The 25,617-nt window shown below is 55.8% G+C and overlaps 1 protein-coding gene across 1 annotated transcript; it reads left to right on the forward strand.

Moving 5' to 3' along the window:
- Window positions 1–3,684: 3,684 nt before the first annotated feature.
- ANKRD35 (ankyrin repeat domain 35) lies at window positions 3,685–24,985 on the forward strand. Its single transcript, XM_065420344.1, has 13 exons — window positions 3,685–3,723; window positions 8,511–8,641; window positions 10,099–10,187; window positions 11,829–11,893; window positions 13,913–13,970; window positions 15,121–15,191; window positions 15,406–15,512; window positions 16,201–16,385; window positions 17,760–17,797; window positions 18,557–20,935; window positions 23,231–23,320; window positions 23,817–23,882; window positions 24,923–24,985. Exons 1-13 carry the CDS (start codon window positions 3,685–3,687, stop codon window positions 24,983–24,985), a joined length of 3,381 nt encoding a protein of 1,126 aa, XP_065276416.1.
- Window positions 24,986–25,617: the final 632 nt, after the last annotated feature.

Here is a 25,617-nt window from a genome sequence, read left to right on the forward strand (position 1 = left end):
GTTGCAACGTAACCATTGCGCGGCTGTTGTGTTAGGGCAGGAGACTGAACGATGACCTGAGCACTTTGCAAGCAGCGCTCCTTCCCTGCAGCCAGGGAACGGGTACAGAGAAGGGTCTTGACTTGCTCAAGGTCACCCAGCAAGCCGGTGCCTGGTGAGTCGGAGTGCCCAGCTCCATCCACTAGACACTGCTGCCTCGCTGGGCAGTTGTGGCCCACTCCTGGCTCTGACCCTAGAAGGGTCCTCTTTCTGTGCCTCAGTTTCCCCATCTGTCAAATGCTTTATGCTCTCTGGTTTAAAAAAGTGCTAGAAGTGGAGAGGAGAAACTGACTGTATGGAAACTGACCAGTGCAGTGTCTCTGCCCCCCGAGACACACGGCAAACTCCTGCTGATTTCTGCCAGGTTAGGACCCCCAGGTCTGACCCGTGATTTCTAATCAGGCGCTGTCCCTTTAAGTGTATCTCCAACGTCCAGGTGATTGTGCTCCGGGCAGCTGATCAAAGCCTGGGAGTGCCCTAGCTGGCTTTTTTCCCCTGGGAAATCCTGGATTTAAGGGTGCTGAGGGGCGAGCGCCCCTTGCAGCCCCTATCTTCCGCCAACGGGCCATGCCTAGAGCCCGGCAACCCAACAGGACCAGACTATGAGCGCCGGCTGGGAAAAGAACCAGATCCCCTCCCGCTCTGCAACCCCCACAGCATAGCAGGGGCAGTGGCCGGCAGGGGCACGCAGTGACCCCAGGGGCTGGAGGAAGTTGCGCTGGCTCAGGGGGTAGGGCTGGGTCTGGGTGGGGCCTAAAAACTAGGCCGGGGAGGCCTTTCCTGGAGGGACCCCCTGGCCTAGCTATCTTGGGTATTTGGATGGCTCCCATCACTGCACCAGCTGAACGCCTCACAGTCTTTGATGTATCACAGCCCCCTGGGAGGCAGGGCAGTGCTGCTCTCCCCATTGTCCAGATGGGAAACTGAGGCACCGAGCCACCTAGCGACTCTCCCACAGGGAGTCTGTGGCAGAACTGGGCCTTGAACCCGAGTTGCAGGCTAGTGTCCTAACCCCTGGCCCATCCTCCCTCCAGCCAGTCCTTGATCTCTGCCGAGGTTGTAAACAAGAGAGCCGGTTTTGTGCTGGTGACAGCTGAGGCCTGGCCTTTCGTCTCGCCACCTGGTGCCATCTTGAGAGTTTTGGGATCCCAACCCCCCTGGGAGCCTGGCGCCGAGAGTGTCCCCGGGCAGCTGAGCCCTCCTGTCCCCCGCACCTGTCTCTCCGCTGGACACCTTAACAGGACAATAGCAACCAGCTTCAGGGCAGTTTCTTCTGCCCTTGCCAGTGATTTAACATGCGGCGATTGCCTGGTTTGTTTGAGTTGGCAGCAAGAGGCAGCAATAAAGTACCTGGCAATCCCGGGTGATGAAGGAGGCCTGCAATCCGTTCGAGCACACAAAGGCCCAGGTTTATGAGGGCTAAGGCCGAGCAGAGCACCTCAGACCCGATCCCAAGCGTCTCAGCTCCCTGCAAACCCTGGACGTGACAGAGCACCTAGGGCCCAGAGTTTTGCAGTGGCATAGGAGCCATGTTGGTTGCAGGATACGAGAGACATGCAGCGGGTGAGGTGACACCTTTTATTGGACCAACTTCTGGTGGGGGAGGGGACCAGCTTCCGAGCGTCGCGGAGCTCTTTCTCAGGGCTGGGGCAAGTAACCCGGGTCGCCACGCTAAACTCAAGGAGGGAGCAATTGTTGGGTGACGCGTGTTGTAGGAGACCACTTAAAAGCGAGCAGTTAACACCTCTGCAGTCCTGGGACAATGGAAGGTTAGTAGCAGAACGTAATTTGTGCCGGGCTTTGCCGGGCTCACCGGCGCAGCTCCGGCACCAGCGGTGTTGTCCTAAATCCGAAAGTACCGGAGGCCACGCCGTGCGGAGGACACCGGCTTGCTCCTCAGATGGTGTCCTCCGCGCAGCATCACCGTACGTGAGCCCCGGCCCCTCATTCTTTACAAGTTCTTAGCAGGCTGTAGGGCGTGCTATAAATGGTTGTAATGGGCCACAAATGGGCCACAGTGTCTCAGATCAGTCCCTGGTTTTGAGCCTCTGGCAGAATTGAAGTTCCCAGGCTCGAGGGTGGAAGGGGCTGTGCGGGTTTCCTTTGTCATGGGGATGCCCGCGCTGAGACCCACCAACCGGCATGGCCCCGTGGCTAGGGGCTAGAATGGGAGTTAGGACTCTAGCCTCTCAGTGACTCGGATGAGTCGCTTCTCTCCACTCCCCCTGTGTAACGAGTGAATGACGATGCTTGCGCTCCTTTCCCACGTGCTAGCTGGCTGGACGGTGCCAATGAGAGCTTGATGCTGTTACTAAACCCTATTATCTTATTGCAGTCTGGTTCCCCAGATCTATCCTGCAGAGGGAGGGGTGCATCTCACCTCAGCTGCCCTGGGGTCATGCTGCCCTCTGGGACTGGTTGGGATTCATCAGGAAAATGGCCCTCACTGCATGCATGTCCGTCTCTCCCCATCCCGTGGAGCACAGGAAGGATGGCGCATTGGTGAGGGGGCCAGGAGCGCTGGATTCCCGGCGCAGCACTGCCGTGAGAGCTTGGGGACGTCACTTTGCTGCTGCAGCTCGACGACGTACCTGTTAAAAACAGGAGCAACGGTCCCTATTTCACAGGGGTGCGAGGAGGTTAAAAGTTGGGGAGGTGCCCAGATACTACGGGGATGGGCACCAAATAAATATGGAAATTGGGTTCCCAATCTGCCCGTCTTCCTCTTGCGTGGGGGTGCTGCCCTCTGCTGGTGGATTATTTCATGAGCGAGGCTCCTGGCCCAGCCCGGAAATTGACCCTGTTTCCCGAACAGTTTCAGTTTAGATGAATCGGCTTGTTCACAAAAAACTCCCAGCCAGCGCTAGTCAGAGTATATGTGTGTGTCAAGGGGGAATGGGTGTATGCCTGTGTGTGCGAGTGTATCTCGGGGTACAGGTTGTACGGAGCCCATATGTTTTGGGTGTCTAACAAAGCCATGTCTGATCTCTACAGAGCCCACCAGGCCTCCTCTGTGATGTCCAAGCAGGTCAAATAGGGGCAGGGGACTTGATTGTCTTGGAAGTTTGATCTGTGTCCCCTCGTGTGTTGTTCCCCTGCTCATCGTCCGTGCGGACTCTGCTTAACGAAGAATGCAAACTCTGGCGCGTGGTCCCGGTGCCTCCGTCGGACCCTGACACTAACCGGCGTCTCTCATGGAGCCGAGGCTGCAGTTGCTTCTGGTGGCATGGCAGGAAACGTCTCTCCTTTTAAATCCCAGAACGAACGCTCTCGGAGATCAGATCTTGGGCAAGCCCAGGCTGGGCCTGAGCCATCAGCAGGTGCGCGGGAGGCGGCGAGGGGAGGGGACGAGGCTGGCCCTCGAGGCAGAAGGATTAGCTTCAAACGCTCTCCAGACGCAGCACGCCTCTTCCCTTTGACAGCAATTACCTGCTCAGCAGCCGGCGCTGAGTCCCTCTGGGGCGCTGGTCCATGGCCGTCCTCACCCAGCCCTCCTCAACGCCGGGGACCCCGGCCCGCTCTCTCGGGCCCCCGTCCTGAGAAGCGAGGGGTGCGGCTTGGGGATGGTGTGAGCCCGGCACTTGCCCTGGTGCAGGTTGGTTTCTTGACGGCGGGGAGGCACCCTGGAGCGGGACGTTGGGCACCATGAAGAAGATGTTCTCCTGTTCCACCTCGCAGGTCGCGGTGAGTCAGCTCCGCCGAGATGTTCCCCTTGCCCTGAGCTGGCCGGCGTGGCAGGGGGCTGAGCCCAGTGGAGGGTTTATTGCCCTAAGAAAGGAACATTCCTGTGTGCTACAGAAGAGCCCTGTGCCGCAGTAGTCTATGGGAGGCGTGCCTACAGTACCCCCATGGGAATAGCCCCGTACCTACACTGCCCTCCTTGGCAATCGCCCCATACAATGCATATGCTATTGTACTGGTTCTCCCAGTGACCACCGCACCCACCAGGTGTTAAGGGGTCTGCCCCCCGTGCTGTGCTAAGCAGGCAGGGGGACTCAGCTCGCTGGGAGGAGGGGGCTCTCGGGGTGGCCAAAGACCGAGAGCCCCTGCGCTAGTCTCTGACCGTAGCCCCCTGCTGCCGTATGGGGTGGGAACCGCGCTGTGCTCTCGCCCATAGGACTAGCCCGCGCCAGCAGTATCTTACGGAGCTAGCCCTCGGGGACAGCATTTCCCAGCCCGGCCCTTTTGCCCCTGGACTGCAGGGCAAGGGTCCTACAGGCTGGGGCTGACTCTGCGGCCCGCGTTTGGGGGCGGGGGTGATGGGAGAGGAAGGACCGTCCAATGGTCAGAGCCCTAGCTCGGTCCCACGTCAATTCGCAGCTCTGCTCCGGACCCCTGGTGTGACCTTGGCCAGCATCTGAGGGTTCAGAGCCGCCAGCAGGGCCGGTGCCCCCGAAATCAAGGGCTCAGAGCCGCTAGTGAGGCCCTAGGAGTCTGTCCCCCTTTGCTTAGGGGGCCCCGGGAAGCAAATCAAACCAGAAATCTCTCTGCACAGAGTCTCTCCCACTTTGTTCACTGTCGCCCCCGAGCCTCGGCCCCTTCTGCCCATGGGGTGAATGCCATGCAGTTCCCAGCCTGTCTTCGCTCTGCATCGCACGCAGCGATCTGGGTTTGGCAACGGGAGCCAGCGTCCGGGCCTGACAAACCGGAATGGCGGAGTGGGTTCATTACTCAGTCAGCCAGGGGCTGTTGCATCTCCAGGGTGTTCCCGGGCTTGGTACAGAAGCCAGGGGCCAGCCCCCAGGGGAGTGGGGACGTGAAGTTGTAAAGATCCCGTTGGGGACTCGGTATTCTCTGCCCCCCACCCTCGGCAGAAGTTACCCCAACACTTTTGCCTTGTGGCTCCTGTACCGAGCAGTGCAATGAGGCACTGCAGGGTCCACCGGGGATCTCCAATCACTTGCCTGTTAATAGGTATTGGGTGCTGCACATCTGTATCAGGGACATCTGGTCCCACATCTTTAATACACTCCATGATAGCGCATAACCAATTAATAATCATTTCCTTTTATAGCATCCTGAAGGATCCCAAACTTCTTTACAGATAGGTATAGTGTAATTCCACCTCCTATGCACATGCCTGCCCTCTGCTGGTTGGAATTGGAACTGTGTGTCATGGACCCTATACTGCCAAAAAGTTAAGGGATATTCTCCTTCATCTAAAGTGGTAGGAGGATGGTCTTGGGAGCAGGAGGATCTGAGTTCTAGTCCTGTTGTTGCTGTGAAGATCCAAGTGGCAAAGGATTGTTTACAGTTAATTAGTGTAGGCCCAATTTACCAAACGCTACGTTAATAGAAGGTTGGTGATAATAATTTGCATGTCTATGGCATCGTTAATCGGAGCACCTCAAAGTTCTCTACAGTCACACATTAGGGTGTGACTGTAGGGGGTAGGGAAGCATTATTGGCTTCATTTTCCAGAGAGGGAAACTGAGGAATAAAGAAGTGAAGTGATGAGTAAGTGGATGTGGTAGGCATGGTCCTGATGTCCAATGTTATGTGCTAAACACGTCACAACCAGAGAGTCCTGCTCTAACCATTAGGCAACACTTCTTTCAAGACCTGGGAATGGAATCCAGGAGTCCTGTTCCCACTCTAACCATTGGATCACACTCCCTCCAAGGTATGGAACCACTAGACCGCACTCATATGCCCAGCAAAACAAGCAAACAATTGCTTGGCTTCTCTTTACTGTCGAGAGACAAGGTGGGGAAGGTAATATCTTTTACCTTGTCTCACTAATATCCTGGGACCCACAGGGCTACAATTATAGTGCATGCAAGAAACAAAGAGAGCAGGCAACTAGATCCCATTCCCCGCTCGTACACTCTGACCGGGCATCCCACCCTGTGGTTATTTTCCCACTGCAGCCCTCATCTGGGATACAGGGTAATTAGGATTTGAGCAATCATGGGGTGTGTTGTCCTTGTGTAATAATACACACACACACACACACATATGCTCAGGGTGTGTAGGCGGGTGTGGAATGTTAATCACCAACTACCCAACGCTCAGGCTCTGCGGGTCCATTAATACTCCATGCTTGTGCAATGATTAGGGCACTAAAGACCTAGGGTTCAGTCCCGGCTCTGCCACAGACGCCCTATGTGACTTGGGCAAGTCATTCAGTCTCCTTGTGCCTCAGTTTCCCCTCTGTACAATGGGGAGGATAGCCTCCCTGCCTCATACGGGGTGGGTATGAGGATAAATGCATTAAATACTGCGAGGTGCTCAGATACTGTGGTGGTGTGAGCCGGATGAGTACGTCAGACAGATAGATTCGGATAGTTTAAAAAAAACCCAGCCTTGGAGCCAAATTGAGGCCCTAGTGTAAACAGATGCGACTCCAATGGATTTGCTCCCATCTGCTCTCCCATGGCTTAATTTATCCCTGTGTTTTCACCCCCCAGGCCAAAGTTGTCTGTGAGGGAGTTGAGTAGATGGGGAAACTGAGTCACAAAGCGAGGAAAGGACTTGCCCGAGACCACAGATGATGATAAAAAAAAGTCTAGTTCTTCTATAGCAGCTTTTCATCCATAGATCTTAAAGCCCTTTACAAAGGAAGGCGAGTATCGCTGTCACATTTCACCCAGTGGGGAAACTGAGGCACAGAGCTTCTGGTTCTTACTGCTGAGCTCAGCCCATTAGACCGCACTTGTGTCTCTGTCTTATGTCTTGAATGATATACACTTCTGGACTGATTAAGACGACTCACTCCATTTGGTCTTTTGATCTGATCCTTCTTTCTCTTATTTTAATACTCGTTTGGGCAATTCCTGTATTAATTAATACACCAGAACGTCTTCTGTCATGTCTCTTTAGCAGCTGGTTAAACACCCACTTAACCACTCAGCACTCGCGAAACCCGGGTGTAATGCTGTCCCGATTCTACAGCTGCCATTGCCTTCCCCTGTCATTAGGATGTCCTGCAGCTTTCCTGATTAAGCATGTCTCAAATAAGAAACATGGCATTTAACCATAGGGGCCAGCTATTACCTCTAGGGCCCTACCACATTCATGGTCCGTTCTGGTCAATTTCACAGTCATAGGAACTTAAAAATCATAAATGTCATGATTTCAGATCTTGACGTCTGAAATTTCAGGGTGTTGCCATTGTAGGGTATTGTGTGTATGGGGGGGGGGTTACAACGTTATTGTAGGGGCGTCATGGTATTGCCACCCTCACTTCTGCGCTGCTGATGGCGGTGGCGCTGCCTTCAGAGCTGGGCAGCAGGAGAGCAGTGACTGCTGGCCGGGAGCCCAGCTCTGAAGGCAGCGCCGCCGCCAGCAGCAGCACAGAAGTAAGGATGGCCTGGTATGGTATTGTCACCCTTACTTTTGTGCTGCTGCCTGCAGAGCTGGGCCCTCTGTCAGCAGCCGCCGCTCTCCGGCCACCCAGCTCTGAAGGCAGCAGCTCAGAAGTAAGGGTGGGATGGTATTGTCACCCTTCTGCGCTGCTGCTGGCGGATCGCTGCCTTCAGAGCCGGGCGCCTGGCCAGCAGCTGCCGCTCTCCGACCACCCAATTCTGAAGGCAGCGCAGAAGTAAGGGTGGCAATACCATGGCCCCCCTACAGTAACCTTGCAACTCTCCCATGACCCCTTTTTGCGTCGGGACCCCCAGTTTGAGACACACTTGTTTCCCCCCATGAAATCTGTATCATGTAAGGTAAAAGTACACAAAAGACCAGATTTCACAGGGGAGTCCAGATTTCAAGGTCCGTGATGCGTTTTTCATGGCCGCGAATTTGGTAGGGCCCTAATTATCGTTAATTAACCCCTAGGGAATGGCACTCCTGATGACAAGCCTGCAGCTATAAATAGACAATTGGCGATCCTTAGCTGAAAGGTGGTGTGTATTGTAAAGGCACCATGTTTTCTTTGTGCATCACATGCACCAGAATAATAGCTAGTGTCTTGAGAGCTAATGAACTGTCACTCCCCTTTGTGTTATCATCTCCCTTTGGGAGAGCAGGAAACTGAGGCACAAAGGAAGCGGTGGGTTGTCCCAGGTTACACAGGGCTCGGCTTTTGTAGAAACTGGCCTGGACGCTCCTCACATATTTGTGGTTTGCTTTAGATTAATCCCTAAGGAAAGCCACAGAGGGTTGGGGGAGTGTCCGGACGAGCCTTCACAAGCTTGGTGACGCCCTCGAGTTAATTTGCAATCAAGTCACTGGAGGGAAAAGCTCCAGTGTAGACGTACTCAGTGAGTAGGTGATAACAGTGGGTTTAGAACGCAGGCCACCTTGCTCCCATACTGCCTTTGCTCAGCCATTCTGCACGCAGAGGTGGTGTGGGCTGCCCTAGTTTGTAGGGTGAGTCACTGGCAGCCATGGGATCAGAACTCAGGACTCTTGGCTCCCAGGCCTGTACTTAGCCTGTGGGAGCCCTGGCTCTGTTTGGCCATGCTGCCCTGTCTCCTCCAGCCCTGCCCGCTCTCACTTGCTCCGTGACGCTCTCTTCGAATCAGGTCGAGAGCTGGAACAAACACGACCAGAAGCTTTTCGAAGCCGTCGAGAAGGGGGACGTGGGCCGAGTTGCCGTCCTGGCTTCCAGAAAGACCGCGAGACCCACCAAGCTCAACGCCCTTGGCCAATCTGCGTACGTAAGTTTTCTTGTCCTCTTCCCTCCCGCTAACCCAGCTGTTTCTAACCGTACCCCAAAGGCCGGCGCTCAGGCGATTAATTCCCACCAAGCCAGGACAAAGCCCAGCTCCCTTCCAATCACATCTCCCTACCTAGTGAGTGTCACTTTAAGATAGGGACGTAGGATTTGCTTCATGCACCAGATCATAACACTGGCCCATCGGGCCAAACATCCCTCCCACCCCCATCTTCCTATTCCAGCCCAGCCCATTGGCCAATCCAGTCCAGCATCCCCACCTCCTGCCATAGCACACCTGCCTGTTGACAAGTGGGGTGGTCTTGTGGCCAAGGCATTGGGCTGGGACTCAGGAGACATGGCTCTGCCATTGACCTTGGGCAAGTCATGGCTGCTTTCCGTGCCTCAGTTTCCCCACCTGTAAAATGGGAAGAACAATCCTTTCTCCCACTCTTTGTCTGGTCTATTTAGAGTCTAAGCTCTTCAGGGCAGGGACTCTCACTCTGTGTCTATACAGCAACTAGCACATTGGGGCCCTGATCTCAGCTGGGGTCCTCAAGTTGCTTCTGGATTTTAAAAAGAGGAAGAATAACTAGAGCATGGGGTCTGGTTTCCCTCCCTCCTACTGTACCAGAGCAAAGCTTTGATCTCATCTAGCCAGCTGTCTCCAGCCCAGCCCATTGGTCCAGCTATTCCTGGATCCTGCCCCTAACAGAGATCACACTGAAGGCCGGGGGTAGGGGGTGGGGTGGGGAATGAAATCCCCATAATGCATCTGGCTAATTGTGCAATGCAGCACATGGTAGCTGACAGTTCCTTCCTGAGCCGCTGGTGCCCTGAACCACAGGACTTGACTGTCCCTATCTTACACCACATGCCCACAGATGTTATCTTCCCATTAACCTGAGCAACGTGCTGCAGTACCGGACGGCACTGCCGGTTGTGCAGCTGGTGCTGGTTGACAGCGCATCAAATGATGAGCAACCCCTTCACCCAGCAAAGGCTGCCACTGGTGCCATAGGTACTAACTAGATCTAGGAATAGAACCCAGGAGTCCTGGCGCCCTGTTCCCTGCTCTGACCACTTGCTTACGCTCTGCTTCGACCTAAGACTAGAACCCAGAGTCCTGGCTCCTCATTCCTGGTCTAATCAAAATAGCTCACGCTCCCCTGCCAGGAATAGAACCCAGGAGTCCTGTTCCCTGCTCTAACCAACTAGATCCCTCCCCCTTCCCAGAGGTCGGAATAGAACCCAGGAGTCCTGGCTTCCTTACCCTTGCTCTAAGCATTACACACATCAGGGGTTCTCCCACAGTCCTCTCTAGGTAGGAAGCAAGCGGGAGTTTCTCTCTGACGATGACTTTAGGGTGGAACGTTCGCTGCTCCCCAAGAATATGGCTCGCTCGGTGAGTTTCTCGCCGTGCCCGTAGTGAGTCCTGGCTCTCCGCCTCTTTGCAGGTTCCATCTGGCAGCTTCCAAAGGGCTCACCGAATGCCTGACCATCCTGCTGTCTCATGGGGCCGAAGTCAATGAGAAGAATGACGACGGTATGTGTAGGGATTTCCCTGGCTCGGCGGAGGAGCAGAGAGTGCAGGGCTGGCCTGGACTGATGCTCCATCTAGGCCAGTGTTTCCCAAACTTGGGACGCCGCTTGTGTAGGGAAAGCCCCTGGCAGGCCGGGCCGGTTTGTTTACCTGCCCCGTCCACAGATTCGGCCGATCGTGGCTCCCACCGGCTGTGGTTCGCTGCTCCAGGCCAATGGGAGCTGCTGGAAGCGGTAGCCAGCACATCCCTTGGCCCGCGTCGCTTCCCGCAGCCCTCATTGGCCTGGAGCAGCGAACTGCGGCCAGTGGGAGCTGCGATCGGCCGAACCTGCGGACGGGGCAGGTAAACAAACCGGCCCGGCCCGCCTGGGGCTTTCCCTACACAAGTGGCGTCCCAAGTTTGGGAAACACTGATCTAGGCTAATAGCCATCCCGCCCTCTGGCAGGCCAACTCAGATCACTGTTCCCTCCAATCCAGCATCACGCCTCCTGCCCGGCCCATACAGATAAATGGTCCAGGTAGTCTGGAGTCCCAGCTCCTGCCCAGTGGTCCATGGGGCATTTGATCCAGAGCTCACTGAAATCAGTGACTTCAGTGGGCCTTGGACCCGGCCCCTTGGCTGGTATCCCACCTTCTGCCTCACTGGAACACATCAATGGGCCATCTAGTGCTGGGGTCCTGGTTCGGGACCAAGTGCGACTACAATGCAGATAGTAACAAGAGGATATTCACTCTCACCAGCGGTTGGTCTTATCCCATTTCCTGCCTCCTGTCAGACCAGATTAGCTAAATTGTCTCCCTCTATTAGTACCCCACCATCCCCCGCCAGGCCCAATGGGCCACTCAGGCTGATATCCTGGCTCTGACGGTGGCCAGCACCACGTTTCAGTGGACGGCCCCAATTTGGGCCCAAATCCCACCTGTGCACCTTGTTGTTCCCTGGCCAGGATGGCAGGGGAGCAGCTTGCATCTTGAAGGATGAAAATTAGTAGCCGGAGGGCCCGAGGCCCCCGCAGTGGCACGGAACTGACAAAGTGAGGTACACCCAGCTACTCAGAGGAGTGGGATAGCTCAGTGGTTTGAGCATTGGCCTGTTAAACCCAGAGTTGTGAGTTCAATCCTTGAGGGGGCCACTTAGGGATCTGGGGCAAAAATTGGGGATTGGTCCTGCTTTGAGCAGGAGGTTGGACTAGGTGACCTCCTGAGGTCCCTTCCAACCCTGATATTCTATGAATCCTGGCACCCACACGCTGCAGTGGAGGCAAACCCCCGGTCCCTGCTGATCTGACGTGGGCAATAATTCCTTCCCCAGCCCACCTATGATCATCAGTGAGGCCCTGAGCAGGTGAGCCAGACCCAGCCAGCCACACACCTGGTGCCACTGCAGACCCTGGCACTACCCCTGGGCGTGTCCTGAACCTGTCCCCCACAAGCAGGATCTGTTACTGGGCGCCAGGCATGTTGAGCCCTGAGATGAGTCCAGGGGCTGATCGGCCTCCCACCCCCTCCCCTCCCTGGGAGAGATGAAGCTGTTTTCACCCCTGCTCCATGCACCCACAGCAAGTCACAGACTCCCCAGCTCCGGGCAGGGTTTAGCTTTCTGTTCCTGAGACGTGATGCTCTCCCTTTGCTCTGCTCCCCAGGCAGCACGGCGTTGCACCTGGCCACCATCGCCTGCCAGCCCCAGTGCGTCAAGGTTCTGCTGCAGGTAAAGATGGAAATTGCCCTCCCTGCCCCCATGCTCCGGGCTGGGCACCGGGGTGATCCCCGCTGGGGCTCAAGCCATCAGTTGGGCAGCCACAGGGTCCATCTGATTCCTTACAGACTCGCTTCACGTTCACTGACAGGGTCTGTAGGAGGCTGCAGTGGGGTCTGCTGGTTGGATCAGGGGCCAGGACCTCTTGGGTTCTCCTCTGAGAAAAGATGGGCTATCTGGTCTATGGGTCTAGTGGTTAGAGAAGGGGGGGGGAATGGGAGTCAAGGGCCTGGGTTCTATTCTTAGTCCGGGTGACTTGTGGAGAGTCCCTTCCACCGCTCCGTGCCTCAGTTTCCCCAGCTGTGACATGAGAATGATAGAGCCTCTCCTTCCATTCGATGAATGAAGATCGTGAGAGGGCTGCGCCTGTGATTCGCAAGCAGCGCATTGGGAGCGTGGTAATCCAAACTGGGTGGAATTCAAGCTAAACTGGGCCGGGATCATCTGAGAATGCAGAGCCCTGAGCCACCTTGTGCATTTCAGGGACGAAATGAGACCTGAAGCTGGACATAGGGGTGGGGGGCTCCCTGTAGAGCAGGGGTTCTCAAACTGGGGGTTGGGACCCCTCAGCGGGTCGCGAGGTTATTACATGGGGGGGGGGGTCACGAGATGTCAGCCTCCATCCCGAACCCCGCTTTGCCTCCAGCATTTATAATGGTGTTCAATATATAAAAAAGTGTTTTTAATGTATAAGGAGGGGTCGCACTCAGAGGCTTGCTGTGTGAAAGGGGTCACCAGGACAAAAGTCTGAGAACCCCTGCTGTAGAGTAACTGGGTCCCTAACTTGGATTTCTGGGCGCACCGGTGGAGCTGCAAAACATGGAAGCTCCCCCAGATGTAATCACATTTTCTAGCGGGGGTGGAAAATGGAGGGTGCCCTTCAGAGCCCGGCGTGCACAGGTGCAATTTCTACTCTCCGTTACCCCACTATTGATCTGGAGTAACCCCAGATGTAGAGGGAGCTGTTCTGCATTTCACCCCGCCAAACCAGAGATCAGAAACTGGGCCCCAGCCTCCTCCTGGCTCTGTGGGTGGCATCCCACGAGGCTACCATGCCCTAGCCCAGCCCAGCCCAGCAGTGGCCGTGCCCCATCTCCTGGCATTTGAGCTGCTCCGGGGCTAATCATTTCCCTCTGGTGTGGCAAGGTGTGGCCGGGGAGTTTCAGTCTAGAGGTGACAGGGTAGCAATGGGCGAGACAGAAATGTAACAGGCGTGTCTCTTAGCTCAGGGCAGTGAGCAAATTCCTGCTTGACGACTTACTGTGTTGGCTGTTTGGCCTCTAAGCAGCCAGCAAAACCCCTCCAGATGAACGGATGCCTTGGGATCCTCTGAGAGAAGGCGCCGGGGAGACGCGGGCAGTTGTTCCTGAATTAAGCCCTTGGCTGCCTGAATAATTAGCCCTACTTTACCGCTGGGGAAGTGGAGGCTCGGACAGGTGGGGGTTGGCTCGCCCGAGGTTCTGCAGTGAGTCAGTGCTGGAGATGGGAAAACAAGATCTCCTGTCTTCCCAGATCTGTGCTGGGCAGCACTGTGGGGCCTCCATTGTGCTCGGGGCTATACAAACAGCCAGAGACTGTCCCGACCCCAACGAACTGAGACAAACAAAGCCAGAGGAATGGTCATTATCCCCATTTTACAGATGGGGAAACTGAGGCCCAGATATTTATTTATTTTTTAAGTGACTTGCCTCAAGGTCATGCAGGGAGTCTGTGGCGGCCTTGGGGCTAGAGTCTAGGCATCTGGAGTCCACTTAATTGAGGGGCATCATCTGTCCTGGATACCTGGAAGCCCTGCTTGGCTCACCCCAGGGTGAGGGTTCCTGCTGTCCCACGTCGTCCGGGCCATGTCTCCCTCTGGGGCAGGAGGTGGGTCTGCGGCTCTGCGCTCCAGCCGCCCCCTGGCCCATTGGCCGGGGGGGGGAGGTGGCCATTCTCACGCGCTGCCCTCACGGCCACGTTTGTTCCTCGCAGCACGGCGCCAACGAGGACTGCGTGGATGGGGAGAACCGCACCCCCCTACACTGGGCCGGTGAGTCAGTTCCGGGTGGCGCAGGCTGTCGGGCCGGGCGAGGGGAAAAGCTGAGCTCTGTCCGACGCGCGCGTCACGGCAGATCTTCTAATGGGGCTGAGGCGTGAGGGGCTCGGAGCCAGGCTGATCAGCAGCGGGAGGCTGAGCCCGGGCTCCTGGAGACAGCCGGAGGGGACTGAGAGCTGGCTGGGGACCCGACTCCCAGCAGGGAGATCTGACGAGTTCCCTCCCATCACGGTCGTCTTCTCATTGCCACGCTAGAGAGACAGACACGAGGCAGGTCTCCCATGGGCGTCCCTAGAGTCTTCTCTCTCTAGACCTCACCATCCCCATATGTGTCTGTCTGTCTATCGCCGTGCATACCTGCCTGTCTGTCCTAGCTACCTCCTTGTCTTTCTATCCCCCGACGTACCTCTGTCCACCTCTCGCTCCATCCCCAGACATGTGTCTGTCTGTCTGTCCATCCGTAGGGATGGGATGCTGACAATGCGCATTGCCTGTGCATGTCCACTGGGTGTCGCCGTGGATTAGGTGAAGCCAGCCAGGGGCCATATGGACCTCGAAAAGGCTGATTTGAGTGTGGGCAAAATATACCAGTCCCTACCAGCTGCCCGAGTCCCCAGGATATTGCCCTGCAGGGATAGCGGGTGGGGAGCCAGACTGCAGGAGCTGGATCAGGGCAGTGGATTGTGTTCCAGCCATTCCCCCCACACCCACCTTCAAGGAGAGGACCCGAGCGACCAGAGATGGAACAAATCTAGAGATCCCGGTCCCATCAAGTCTCTAGTCCACCTTTTTGGCCAACGCTGCCTGGCTTGCCCAGTCTAGCTGTAAATATCCCCTGGGACAGGGCTTCCCATGGGAGATGCCCTAACAGATCTCCCTCCCTCCCTCCCCCTCCTGGGGGTTTAAACCCACGTGGGGAAATGACCCTGCTCGGGTCTCGCCTCGTCTGAAGAACCACCCTGTGCAGAGAACAAGGCCCCAGCTTCAGGAGGTCTCGAGTGATGACGGTCAGACTGAAGACTCCTTCCCTCATTGGCCCTTGAGAGAGGGCGTACCTGGTGCGCTGGGCAGCCGGGGCCTAGGCGTGGCAGCAGCCAGGCATGTCCCTCGAGCACTGACCGCTCCTTTTCCTCCTGCCCTGCAGCCTCGTCAGGGTGTGCATCCAGCGTCTTGCTCCTGTGCGACCAGGAGGCCTTCCTGGATGTCACCGATAACGTGAGTGTAAAACCTTCAGGACAGGGCCCGGTGAAAGGACCCTCACGAGGGGTGAAACTCGCTCCCCGTGTGGAGGGCACAGGCCAGGGGCCTCATAACCTTTACAAGGGCTCGGGGAGCCGGCTCCCAGCCACTGGGTGCTGGGAAGCCGCGCCGGCTTTGGGTGGGGCTCCGCGCACCCTGCCACGCAAACCGCCTCTGCTGTTCCTTCCAGAATGGACGCACACCCCTGATGATAGCGGCCGTGGGGAACCACCCCGCCATCTGCTGCCAGCTGCTCCAGAGAGGGGCCAGCGGCGACCTCACCGACAAGGACCAGAAGTGAGTCCTGCCTGGGCTCTGAGAATCAAAACAGCACTGGCACCGAGGGCATTGTGGGGGGTTTCCCCCAGGAAATGGCGGGGAGGGAGCAGTTCCCCAGGGGCATTATGGGCATTCTCACCAGGGAATGGAGGAGTAGTTGCCCAGGGGCATTATGGGCATTCTCACCAGGGATTGGGGGGGCAGTTGCCCAGGGGCATTGTGGGCATTCTTGTGCCACAGGACCCACAGCAGCTCCCAGAAGTTCTGGAAGGCCTTGGGGGCCACCTCGTGAAACCTGGGGACAGTGGGTGAGACGAGGTCCCATATTGAGACAGCTGGCTCACGGGGATTAGCCTGTTATTACAGGAGTCCCCTAAAATTTCTCAGCCTGGTCTGGGGGCCGGGACCACCAGAGAGACGGGGGTCATGACTGGGAGTCAGGCGCTTGCAGCCAGCCTGTCCTTCCTGTATTACTACCTGGGGAGGGGTCAGGGCTAGACAACAATGGGCAGCCCCAGGTTGGGGGGCCCCGTACAGGAAAGGTTCAGAACTGCTGCCCTAAATGGGAGCTGCTCCAGTGGGCCAGAGCAGAGAGGGCCAGTTGAGGGGGATCCACACACAGGGATTATCCAGGTGGCCTGGCTGCAAGGGGTGCCCTTGGGGCTCCCCAGAACTGACCCTGACGCCCCCTCACGTCCCCCTCCAGGACTGCTCTGATCCTGGCCTGTGAGAACTCCAGTGTGGAGTCAGCCGAGCTGCTGGTAAGCAGCGGGGTGGACCTCAGCATGGTGGACAGGATGGGCCACGACGCCCTGCACTACGCCCTGCAGTCCCAGAGCCGCCCGCTGAGGAGGCTGCTGCGTAGTGCCCTGAAGAAGAGGAAGAGAAGAGGTGAGGGGAAGGGGCTGCTGGTTTTGGGGTCAGGAAGGGATTGGGGTGGGGGGGTTCACCTTCCTGTGCAGCATGGGGCACGGGTCCCTTGCTGCTTTGAACTAGAGTAACTGGCAGATCCTCTATCACTCGAAGTCTTTACATCAAGATCAGACAACGTCAGTAATGCAGCCAGAGGTCCGGGGCCTGTTACAGGCGCGGGTGGGCCAGGTTCTGTGGCCTGCTATGGGCAGGAGGATGTACAGGGTCCCGACGGTCCCGTCCAGCTGAACGTCTAGCCGTGGCTGAGCTATCCAAAATACAAGGCTGGCACAACAATCAGAGATTAATGCAAGAAGCTTGCTTAGTGCGGGACACATTTCCCACTCTGGCGGAGGCTTCGAAAGGACTTGGGGGACCCTCTGCTGAGAGCCATTGGTAACATGGCAACTATTAGTTAGTAGGTAGCATTTTACTTCATTCTGAGATGCAGAAATGCCTCAGAAAGCAGCAAAAACTGTCGTTCCCCCCCCCGCCCCCAGCTTCCACCTCCAACTTTCCCTTTGTGCCTCTAATCGGCTCCTTTGGTTGGATTACACCCACCCTCGCTCGGGCAGGATATTGGTTGCTTGGGTTTTTTTTTTTTAATGCGTGTTTGTTTTGTTCATTTGCAAGGAGGTCTCCAGCCTCCGGCAGCTTCTCCAGATGGTTTTGATTTCTAAAAGCAATAATCGGGCTTGGCGGGACTTGGCGAAATGTAATATCCAGGGGACCCTGGTCTTCGGCGTTCTGCTTGCTAGGCTTTGGTTTCCATGGCGACTGCCTTATGGATGAGGGGCAGGGCCAGAGCCAAAAAATAAACCGCCAGAACGTTTCCAAAAGAATCTCAGCAAGTTTTGTTGAGGATAATAAGAAAGCTTTGCGCTTAGGGAGGAAATTCAGCCTCGTGGCTAACGCACGGGACTGGGAATCGAGAGATCTGGCTCTGCTACTGGGTGACGCTGGGCGAGTCACTTCCCTGCTCAGTGCCTCGGTTTACCCAATGGTGGTGTCCAGTGTTTTAAAGCAGGGGTCTGGAAGTTGGAACCCCCAGGTTCTAGTTCCACCTCTGGGGAGGAGTATTGCCTGGTAGTTAGGGCAGAGGACTGGTGTTTTGTAGCTAGCTCTAGGATGGGAGTGTGCTCCCACGGTTGGAGTTGGGTTCTCCTGGGTTCTATTTCTGGCTCGGCTATAAATTCGCTGTGAGACCGTGGCCAAGTCACAGCTGTTGTCATTGGGGATGATCCGTTACCCACCTTACTAGCTGAATCCCTGCTCGTGCAGAGCCGGGAGATCCACTCTGCGCTACGGAGAGCTTTAAAATTTCATTCAGTGTTTTTATTTTTCCCCTAGCAGAGCACGGACCTGGCCGTCAAACAGGAGCCACTGCACAGGTGAGGAGAACCAGCCATAGAAAGACTGTAGGTGTGTCAGAGCTTCTTGGCTGTGTTACGCAGCGATAAACTCTGCAGTCCCTGGTTACACATGGAGGATTGCGGGGGAGTTAGATTGGATCAGGGCGGTCGAGAAGCAGCATCAGCCCTGATTGTGCTGCTGTTACCAGGCCTGAACCCGAGGACTTCATTCCCCAGCGCCGTCCCCTGGCGGCGTCTGTGCAAAATGGGTGCACAAAATGGCTCTTCTCGTCTGCTGGCGTTTTCTGCACTGGTGTAAGTGGTGGCGCAAGGGACAGAACTGGGCCTTTTCCCCACCAATTTGGTTCACGTAGAATGCCAGCGAGAGCAGTGATTTTTAGTCCCGACCAGCCGAAGGGCAGATTAGAACTGGCGACCTAAGGTCTATTGGGAAGGGAAAAGGCTCCACCTCCTAGTACCCATCCCCCTGGGGAGTGTCTGGCTGACTTTTGTCCTTGTTATTTATAGGAGAGTAGCACCTAAATGTCCTCAATGTGCTAGGTGCTGCACATACCTAGAGGGCAGGGGGTTCCAAATTTGTGCTGGCACAACTCCATTTTAATAAAGTCTTTCCTGCCGGGACCCTGGACAATCTGGAGGGTGCCATTTTGAAGTGCAAAATGGCGTCTTCCGCACAGCGCAACTTCGCACCCACTGTACGTGTGAGGTCACGGTGCGTGGAGGACGCCATTTTGTAGCGCTTCTCCAATAAACTCATCTGTTCTGTTGTGGTTCCAGGTGACCGCCGAACCACTGGAGCGCAGCAGCAGCAGCACAACCTTGCAGAGCGAGGGAGGCGGAGCCACCGACGGGGATGAAGAGGATCTCGACGCCGAGGAGTGGAGGTGTCGGTACGAAGACGAGCAGACGAAGGTCCTGCAGCTGGAGGAGCAGCTAGTGAGGAAGGCGAAGGAGTGTGATGCCCTGGTGGAAGGGTGCAAGGTGATGAAGGAGAGGATCTGGGACCAGGTGCAGGAGATAAGCCAGCTGTTGCCGGAGAGGGCAGATGAGGGCAGGCGGGTGCTGAGCCGCCGGTACAGCCGGGACACCACAGAAGAGGACTATTACCTGAACCTTTTGGCTGAACAAGTGCAAGAGCTGAAGAAGAGACAGCAAGAGGCAGGGAGAGGAGGAGGCCAGAACGTAGCAGTGAAGGAAGAGAGGATACAGTGGCCGGGGGAGGAGGAAGAGGAGGAGAAGAGACACCACCAGGAGGAGCTGCAGCGGCTCCAGGCCGAAGTGGCCACGGCCTTGGAGGGGAAGGAGAGCGCGACGAAGAGGGTGGTGGAGATCGAAGGCCATCTGGAGAACATGAGGGCGGTGATCGCCGTCTACGAGGCCAAGAAGCGGGCCCATGGTGAGGCACTGGAGCAGCTTCAGGCTCGTGTCGCTGAGCTTGATGGCGACAACCAACGGCTACGCGGGCTGCTGGGAAAGCAGCAGGGAGAAAGCCAGAAGGCGGGAAGGCAGGAGGTGGATCAGAGAGGGCCCAGAGCCGCTCTCTGTGCTGAGCTAGGCCAGTTCCTGTCATGGATGAGGGAGGCGGCTGCCAGAGCACAGGAGGAGAAGGCCACGGTCCTCGCTGAAAACGAGGCTCTGAAGAGGGAGGCAGAGGAGGCCCTCGGGGGCAAATTTCACCTCGAGGCGGTGCCATCAGAAGCCATCAGGAAGAGCGTGGCCTCTTGGGAGAAGATGGTGATGGGCTTAGAACGTGCTCTGGCCAAGATGGATGAGGCCAACTCCAGCCTCCTGGAGAAAGCCAGGCCTCTTCAGGAAGCCATCTCAGCCCCTCAGAGCAAGCAGGAGTCAGGGGTCTTGGTAAACGGCATGGTGGCTTCCCAGCTCCAGGAGCTGAGAAATGGCCTGGAGCAGCATGAGGAGGAGAGCAATGTCTTTAGAGATGAGGCTGAGTCTCCACTGAGGCAACCTCAATCCCCGGAGGAGCTGGAGAAGGGCAGGATGGAAAAGAACCAGCTCCAAGATGGCCCCCATGGGCAACTCAGACCTAGGCTGAGGAATGATTCTGTGGAAACCAAGGGCCAGGCCAGGAGGAGAAGCTCTGACCTAGAGAAAGAGGTGTCGGACCTCAGACAGAACAATGGCAGCCTCATGAACGAGCTGGCCCAGTTGGGCCAGGAGAGGGAGAAGCTACAGGATGAGCTCCAGCGCCTCTGGCAGCACCAGAAGGAGGGGTCCCCCCAAGGAGAGGCGCAGGGCCTGGTGGAGGAGCTGAGGCAGAGAGTGGCCGCCTTGTCCCGGGAGCTGTCAGCCGAGAAGGAAGAGACCAAGAAGCTGAGGCTAAGGCTAGAGACCCAGAAGAGGGAGATGGTGGTGCTGAGGGACAGCTTCCTCAAGCAGATGATGGGAGAGGCCAACAGCGTGGGAAGCCAGAGCCTCAGCACCTGCATCTTGGAGGAGCTGCACTGGAAACTGGACAACCTGGTGAAGAAGCATAACGAGGCCCTGCAGCTGGTGTCGGAGATAGAAGAGGAGAGCCAGGTGCTTGTGGGCGACCAGGGTCCTGCCGTGCAGTGCGAGGCTATCGACGCCTCCGCGGCGGGCGAGAAAAACCCTCAAAGCCACAGTGTCCAGGCCCTCGGTCAGGAAGCGCCCGAGACCTTGGAGATCGTTGGCGGAGAGCTGGTGCTTGAACCCTGGCGTTGGGTGAATGAGCTGGAGAGAGATCTGTGGGAGCTGAAGGAGGAGCTAGAGGCAGCTCAGGCCACGCTGGGCGGTGAAAGCCACGACGTGACCAAGCTGAAGCAGATGCTCGACCGACTGCCCGTGAAGGTGGCAGAGTTGTGCTCGGAGGAGGAGGAGACCCTGCGGATGCACGAGAAGGCCTGGAGCTCCCTGGCGCTCCAGACTCAGGCTCTGGAAGAGGAGCTGCGAGCCCTTCAGGAGAAGCATGAGGAGGTGAGGGGGAAGTCCGCCCAGCGGGAGGAGGCCCTGGCCGCAGAGAAGCATAAGAACAAGGACCTGCTGGCCAAGATGGCGGAGCAGGAGAAGGAAGCCGGAGAGCTGAGGGGGACGTCGGAGCAGCTGGAGAGACCCATCCAGAAGCTGAACAAGAAGGTGGAGGAGCTCTCCAGGACCTGCCAGGACAAAGAAGGGAAGGTAAGACCAAAGAGACCTCTGAAGCTGGCCAGAGGCCTATGAATGTAGAAGAGCCTGACACAGCACCCATTGAACCAACAGAAAGACTCCCATTGACTTTGATGGTGGCTGAGATCTTCAGCTGGTGTAAATCAGGGTAGTTTCATTGTCTTCAATGGAGCTACGCTGACTTACACCAGCCAGCGATTTGGCCTATAGATTTAAGAGGAAAGGACTGAGGGAGGGGGGGGTCTCCACAAACTCCAAAGCTGCCTTCTTAGCAGGATCGCCTGCTTCCCTGGCACGACGTCCCACAGCAAGTCCCTGGACTTGCATGTCCAGCTTCCATGGGGTTTGCAGGTGTTGCTCCCAGGGCACAAATCAGCCTTGCGATGCTATTGGTTGAGATTTTCGAAGGGGGGGGGGGGGTTAGACACCCAACGTGCCTGAATCCCATAGCCGGCTTGGAGGGTCTCACGCGCGAGTCCTTTAAATGTTCTCCTGCTCTGGACGCGATGCTCAGGGTTCGATTGTTAACTCACACTGGGACATTGTTCTGTGACAGGGGGTTTCACCCTTATTGAAAATACCAAGGGCCTGATTTTCAGTTCAGAATCAGACCCTGCTGGGTTCTGCAGTATTGGTCCAAGGCACTAGAAGTGGAGAAGGGGGCGGTCACGAGCTGGTATGTAGAGATGCCCAGAACACCCCATTTGCAGTGCGCACCCAAGTTTTCATTGATCCTACCAGCCCCAGGAACAATCCTGCATTTTCTTGAGTGCCACACACTGGCACCATAGCTAATAACTATTTATCTGCATAGAGCCCTCTGATCAAGATAAAGGTCTTGAGAACATGACCTATGAAGGAAGGCTGAAAGAATTGGGTTTGTTTAGTTTGGAAAAGAGAAGACTGAGAGGGGACATGATAGCAGTTTTCAGGTATCTAAAAGGGTGTCATAAGGAGGAGGGAGAAAACTTGTTCACCTTAGCCTCTAAGGATAGAACAAGAAGCAATGGGCTTAAACTGCAGCAAGGGAGGTCTAGGTTGGACATTAGGAAAAAGTTCCTAACTGTCAGGGTGGTTAAACACTGGAATAAATTGCCTAGGGAGGTTGTGGAATCTCCATCTCTGGAGATATTTAAGAGTAGGTTAGATAAATGTCTATTAGGGATGGTCTAGACAGTATTTGGTCCTGCCATGAGGGCAGGGGACTGGACTCGATGACCTCTCGAGGTCCCTTCCAGTCCTAGAATCTATGAATCTATGAATCACAGGCCTTAGCAATTTGGATCATCACTGTATATGTTCCAGGGTGTTCAGCAGAAACTGGCCTGAGACTCACACAGGGGCTCCTGACTCGCCACCCCATGGGAACAGCTGTCAGTCGTTCCCGAACCAGGCTGGATTCAGAGCCCATGACTAGTGTCCCTAGCCTCTGTTTGTCAGAGGGTGGAGATGGACGGCAGGAGAGAGATCACTTGATCATTACCTGTTAGGTTCACTCCCTCTGGGGCACCTGGCATTGGCCACTGTCGGTAGACAGGATACTGGGCTAGATGGACCTTTGGTCTGACCCAGTACGGCCATTCTTATGTTATGTTATCCCAGCTCTAGTGCCCTGAATCACCCATTTAAAAAGCAAAGAGGGCCAGGAGCACAGTGTCAGGAGCTATAGGCGAAAAGGGTTGGGGGTCAGAAACTGGCATCTCCCATGGAATGGAAAATTCTGTAAAACGTTCCATTTGGAAGCATCGGGTTGTTTTGTTTCAATAACGTCCGAACGTTTCATTTCAGTCAGATAAAGATCTTTCATTTTGGCTCTTAGTTTGATTCACGTTGGTTTGACTTTCCTATTAGATGAAAATATGATTGGATCAGATCGAATACGTATCGTACCTAAATATAGGATATTCATTTTCAGAGTTTCGTCTAAGAGAAAAGTCTACATGAAATGAATTGACACACACGTCGAAATGAAATGTCTTTACAGAAACTACACGTTTGTTTTGTTGTGCTAACGTCAAAAGTCGAAACGATTCGGATCGACTTTTCCCCCCATAGAAAAACGTCAGCGAAATTGACGCGTTCCTGCAAACGTTTTCCAGCAGCAAGATGTTTCGCTGGAATATTTTTGACCAGCTCTAGTTGGGGGAGGGGTTAGTTGCAACATCCTAGGGGCCAAGTCCCCAGTGGGTGTAAATTGGCTTAGCAACTTTGAAGCAGAGGGAAGATAACTGATTTACGCCAGCGGAGGAGCTGACGGTATGGAACCCAATCTGTGACATGACGTTCTTCTCTGTCGTTGAACTGTAGATTAAAAAGCTGCTGAAGGAGACGGAGAAGCTTTCGGCAGAGATCCTGGCCCTGCGCAGTGAGAGTGCTCGTCTCCAGCTGCAGTTAGAGGTGAGTCGCGTGCTGCCCTGCCTCTGTAGGAATGCTCTGAGCGCACGGCGTCTGCTCGCCAGGCCAGGTGATTGTGGGAGTTTTTACAGTGGGAGGTGCTGGTTCACCTGGGCAGTGCAGCATTCTAATACCCAGCACAATAGTCATTCAGATTGCAAGGCTCGTCCATCCGCATTGCAGTCAGGGTGCTATTTATAGGTCTGAGAGGCAGCGTGATCTAGTGGGTAGATGCTCTGGACTGGGACTCAGGTGACCTGACTCTGCCACTGACCTCCTATGTGACCCAGAGCAAGTCCCTCTCTATGCCTCAGTTTCCCCTCTCACCCTTTGTCTATTTCATTTGTAAGTTGTTGGAGGTAGGGGCTTTTTCTTACCCTGTGCACATGCAGCTTCTGGCATAATGGGTCCCCTGATTCTGGGGTGCTACCCTAATAGAAATATAAACACCTGCTGGCAGATTGAAACTCACCAGCACTGTCTATTTTTGTTTTCCCAGGTTAAGGAAAAAAATCACCAGGAGATTGTTACTATCTACAGAACCCATCTGCTCAATGCAGCCCAGGTACAAACCTCAGATGGTCTGGGTTGGTGCTGAGGCTAGTGTGGCTTCAGGTAGATTTCAATACATTTCTGCTCCTGCTGGTTCCCATAACCATTAGGTGATTCTCCGCAGGTTCTCACTGATCTCTGCTGTAACTGGCTTGAGACTCCTAGCACTGAGGTACTGTAGGCTAGACCAGGGGGGACTGGGAGTCAGGATGCCTGAGATTTAATCTCCGCTCTCGGAGGGGAGTGGTGTTTGGTGGTTAGAGTAGGGGGAGCTGGAAGAGAGAGTGTTACAGTCCCCGGTTGTAACGACTAGAAGGTACTCCCTCCCTGAACTGGCAATAGAGCCCAGGAGTCCCAGTTCTCAGTCTTCACTGCCCTAACCCACTCCTGAGTTCTCATCTCGGCTCTGGGAGGCCGTGTGGTCTAGTGGGGTGAGTACAGTCCTGGGAGCCAGTGTGACTGGGCCCTAAATCCCCATTCTGGGAGGGGAGTGGTTAGTGGTTAGAGCACGGGATTGGGAGTCCTGAGTCCTGTTTCTGGCTCTGGACATGCCTCCAGCCATTTGGAGTGACCACAGGGCTGATTAGGAGGTGCCTCGCACAGTCAAGGGGCTAGATTTCCCCAAGCTTACGCCCGGGTGCAGGGTCCCCAGCACTGCACAGCCATGAGTGGGGAAGTTGTAGCCCTGCAAGCCACAGATGTCTCTCTGCTGGGGGACCAAGGTTGGCCTGAAAGCAGGCAGCACTGGGCGTAGATGGGGCAGAGCCAGGGGACAGGCAGATCTGACAGGTCCTGGCAGCAGAGGCTGTGCCTGACAGGCCCTTATGGACGGACGCTGGAGCAAAAAGGAAAATTGCTTTCCCCCGGCAGAGCTTGTGAGGCAGTGGCTGAAGCACGCACTGGCCCTCCACAAGGGGGTGCTGTGGTACAGAATGGCAAGCCCAGGGCTGGTGGTGAGGTGGGGAGGGCTGCTGGAACGTGTCTCAAGCCAGACCATGGACACCAGTGTGTTACACAACACACTGATCGGGGATGGGGTTTCTTCCGGCTCAGGGCTTCATGGATGAAGAAGTTCACTCGATGCTGCTCCGAATCCTGAGGGCGAAGGAGGAGTGAGCTTTGCCCTCCTCTTCCCGGGAACTAGGATCTTTCTTCTGTGCAAGTGAGTGTGTCTGTCCGTCTGTCTGTCTCTCTTCTTTCCCCCCTTTGCTTCAGAGAAGGCACAGCTCTGCCTGCTCTCATCGAATATCCCCGTCAGGTCCCCAACGCCGTAGCGTCTGAGCTTTCGGGTGCTGCTTTCATACAAACCATCCAGCTGAAAGACTTTAAGTCACAGCTGGGATGCTCAATGATCACTCAGCAGGTCAGGTGCTGGCAAGAGAGCGTCTGGCTGGGACCTCAGCCCTTAAAGGCACAGTCCTCAGTACAACAGCAGCACCCACCCACCCACTCACCCCCCTACCTGCCCCAGCCTCGGAGCTGGCAACATTCATGCAGCTCCAGGCCCTCTCCCCGTCACTGCTTGGGGGAGAGGGTGGTGATCGAAGTTTATGGCAAGATACAAATCGTTTGCAAATGAGCTCATTCAATCATCTGCGTTATTGGGTCACACATGGAGCTGTGCAAAGCTTGGCAGTTCGGTGTCTGTGAATCCCTGATGGGGCGGTACCTTAAGGCCCCCCCTCTCCCCAGCATGACCCTGCCCTGGGGATGAATCGTGGCCCTGGTCTCACTGAGGCAGCGTTTGT

This window comes from Emys orbicularis, chromosome 20, assembly GCF_028017835.1.
Source record: "Emys orbicularis isolate rEmyOrb1 chromosome 20, rEmyOrb1.hap1, whole genome shotgun sequence".
Lineage (NCBI taxonomy): Eukaryota > Metazoa > Chordata > Testudines > Emydidae > Emys > Emys orbicularis.

Coding starts and splice junctions, on each gene's coding strand:
- ANKRD35 (XM_065420344.1), top strand. CDS start 3,685: ATGAAGAAGATGTTCTCCTGTTCCACCTCGCAGGTCGCG. Junction 15,513..16,200: donor CTCACCGACAAGGACCAGAA/GTGAGTCCTGCC, acceptor GTCCCCCTCCAG/GACTGCTCTGATCCTGGCCT. Junction 16,386..17,759: donor GAAGAAGAGGAAGAGAAGAG/GTGAGGGGAAGG, acceptor TTCCCCTAGCAG/AGCACGGACCTGGCCGTCAA.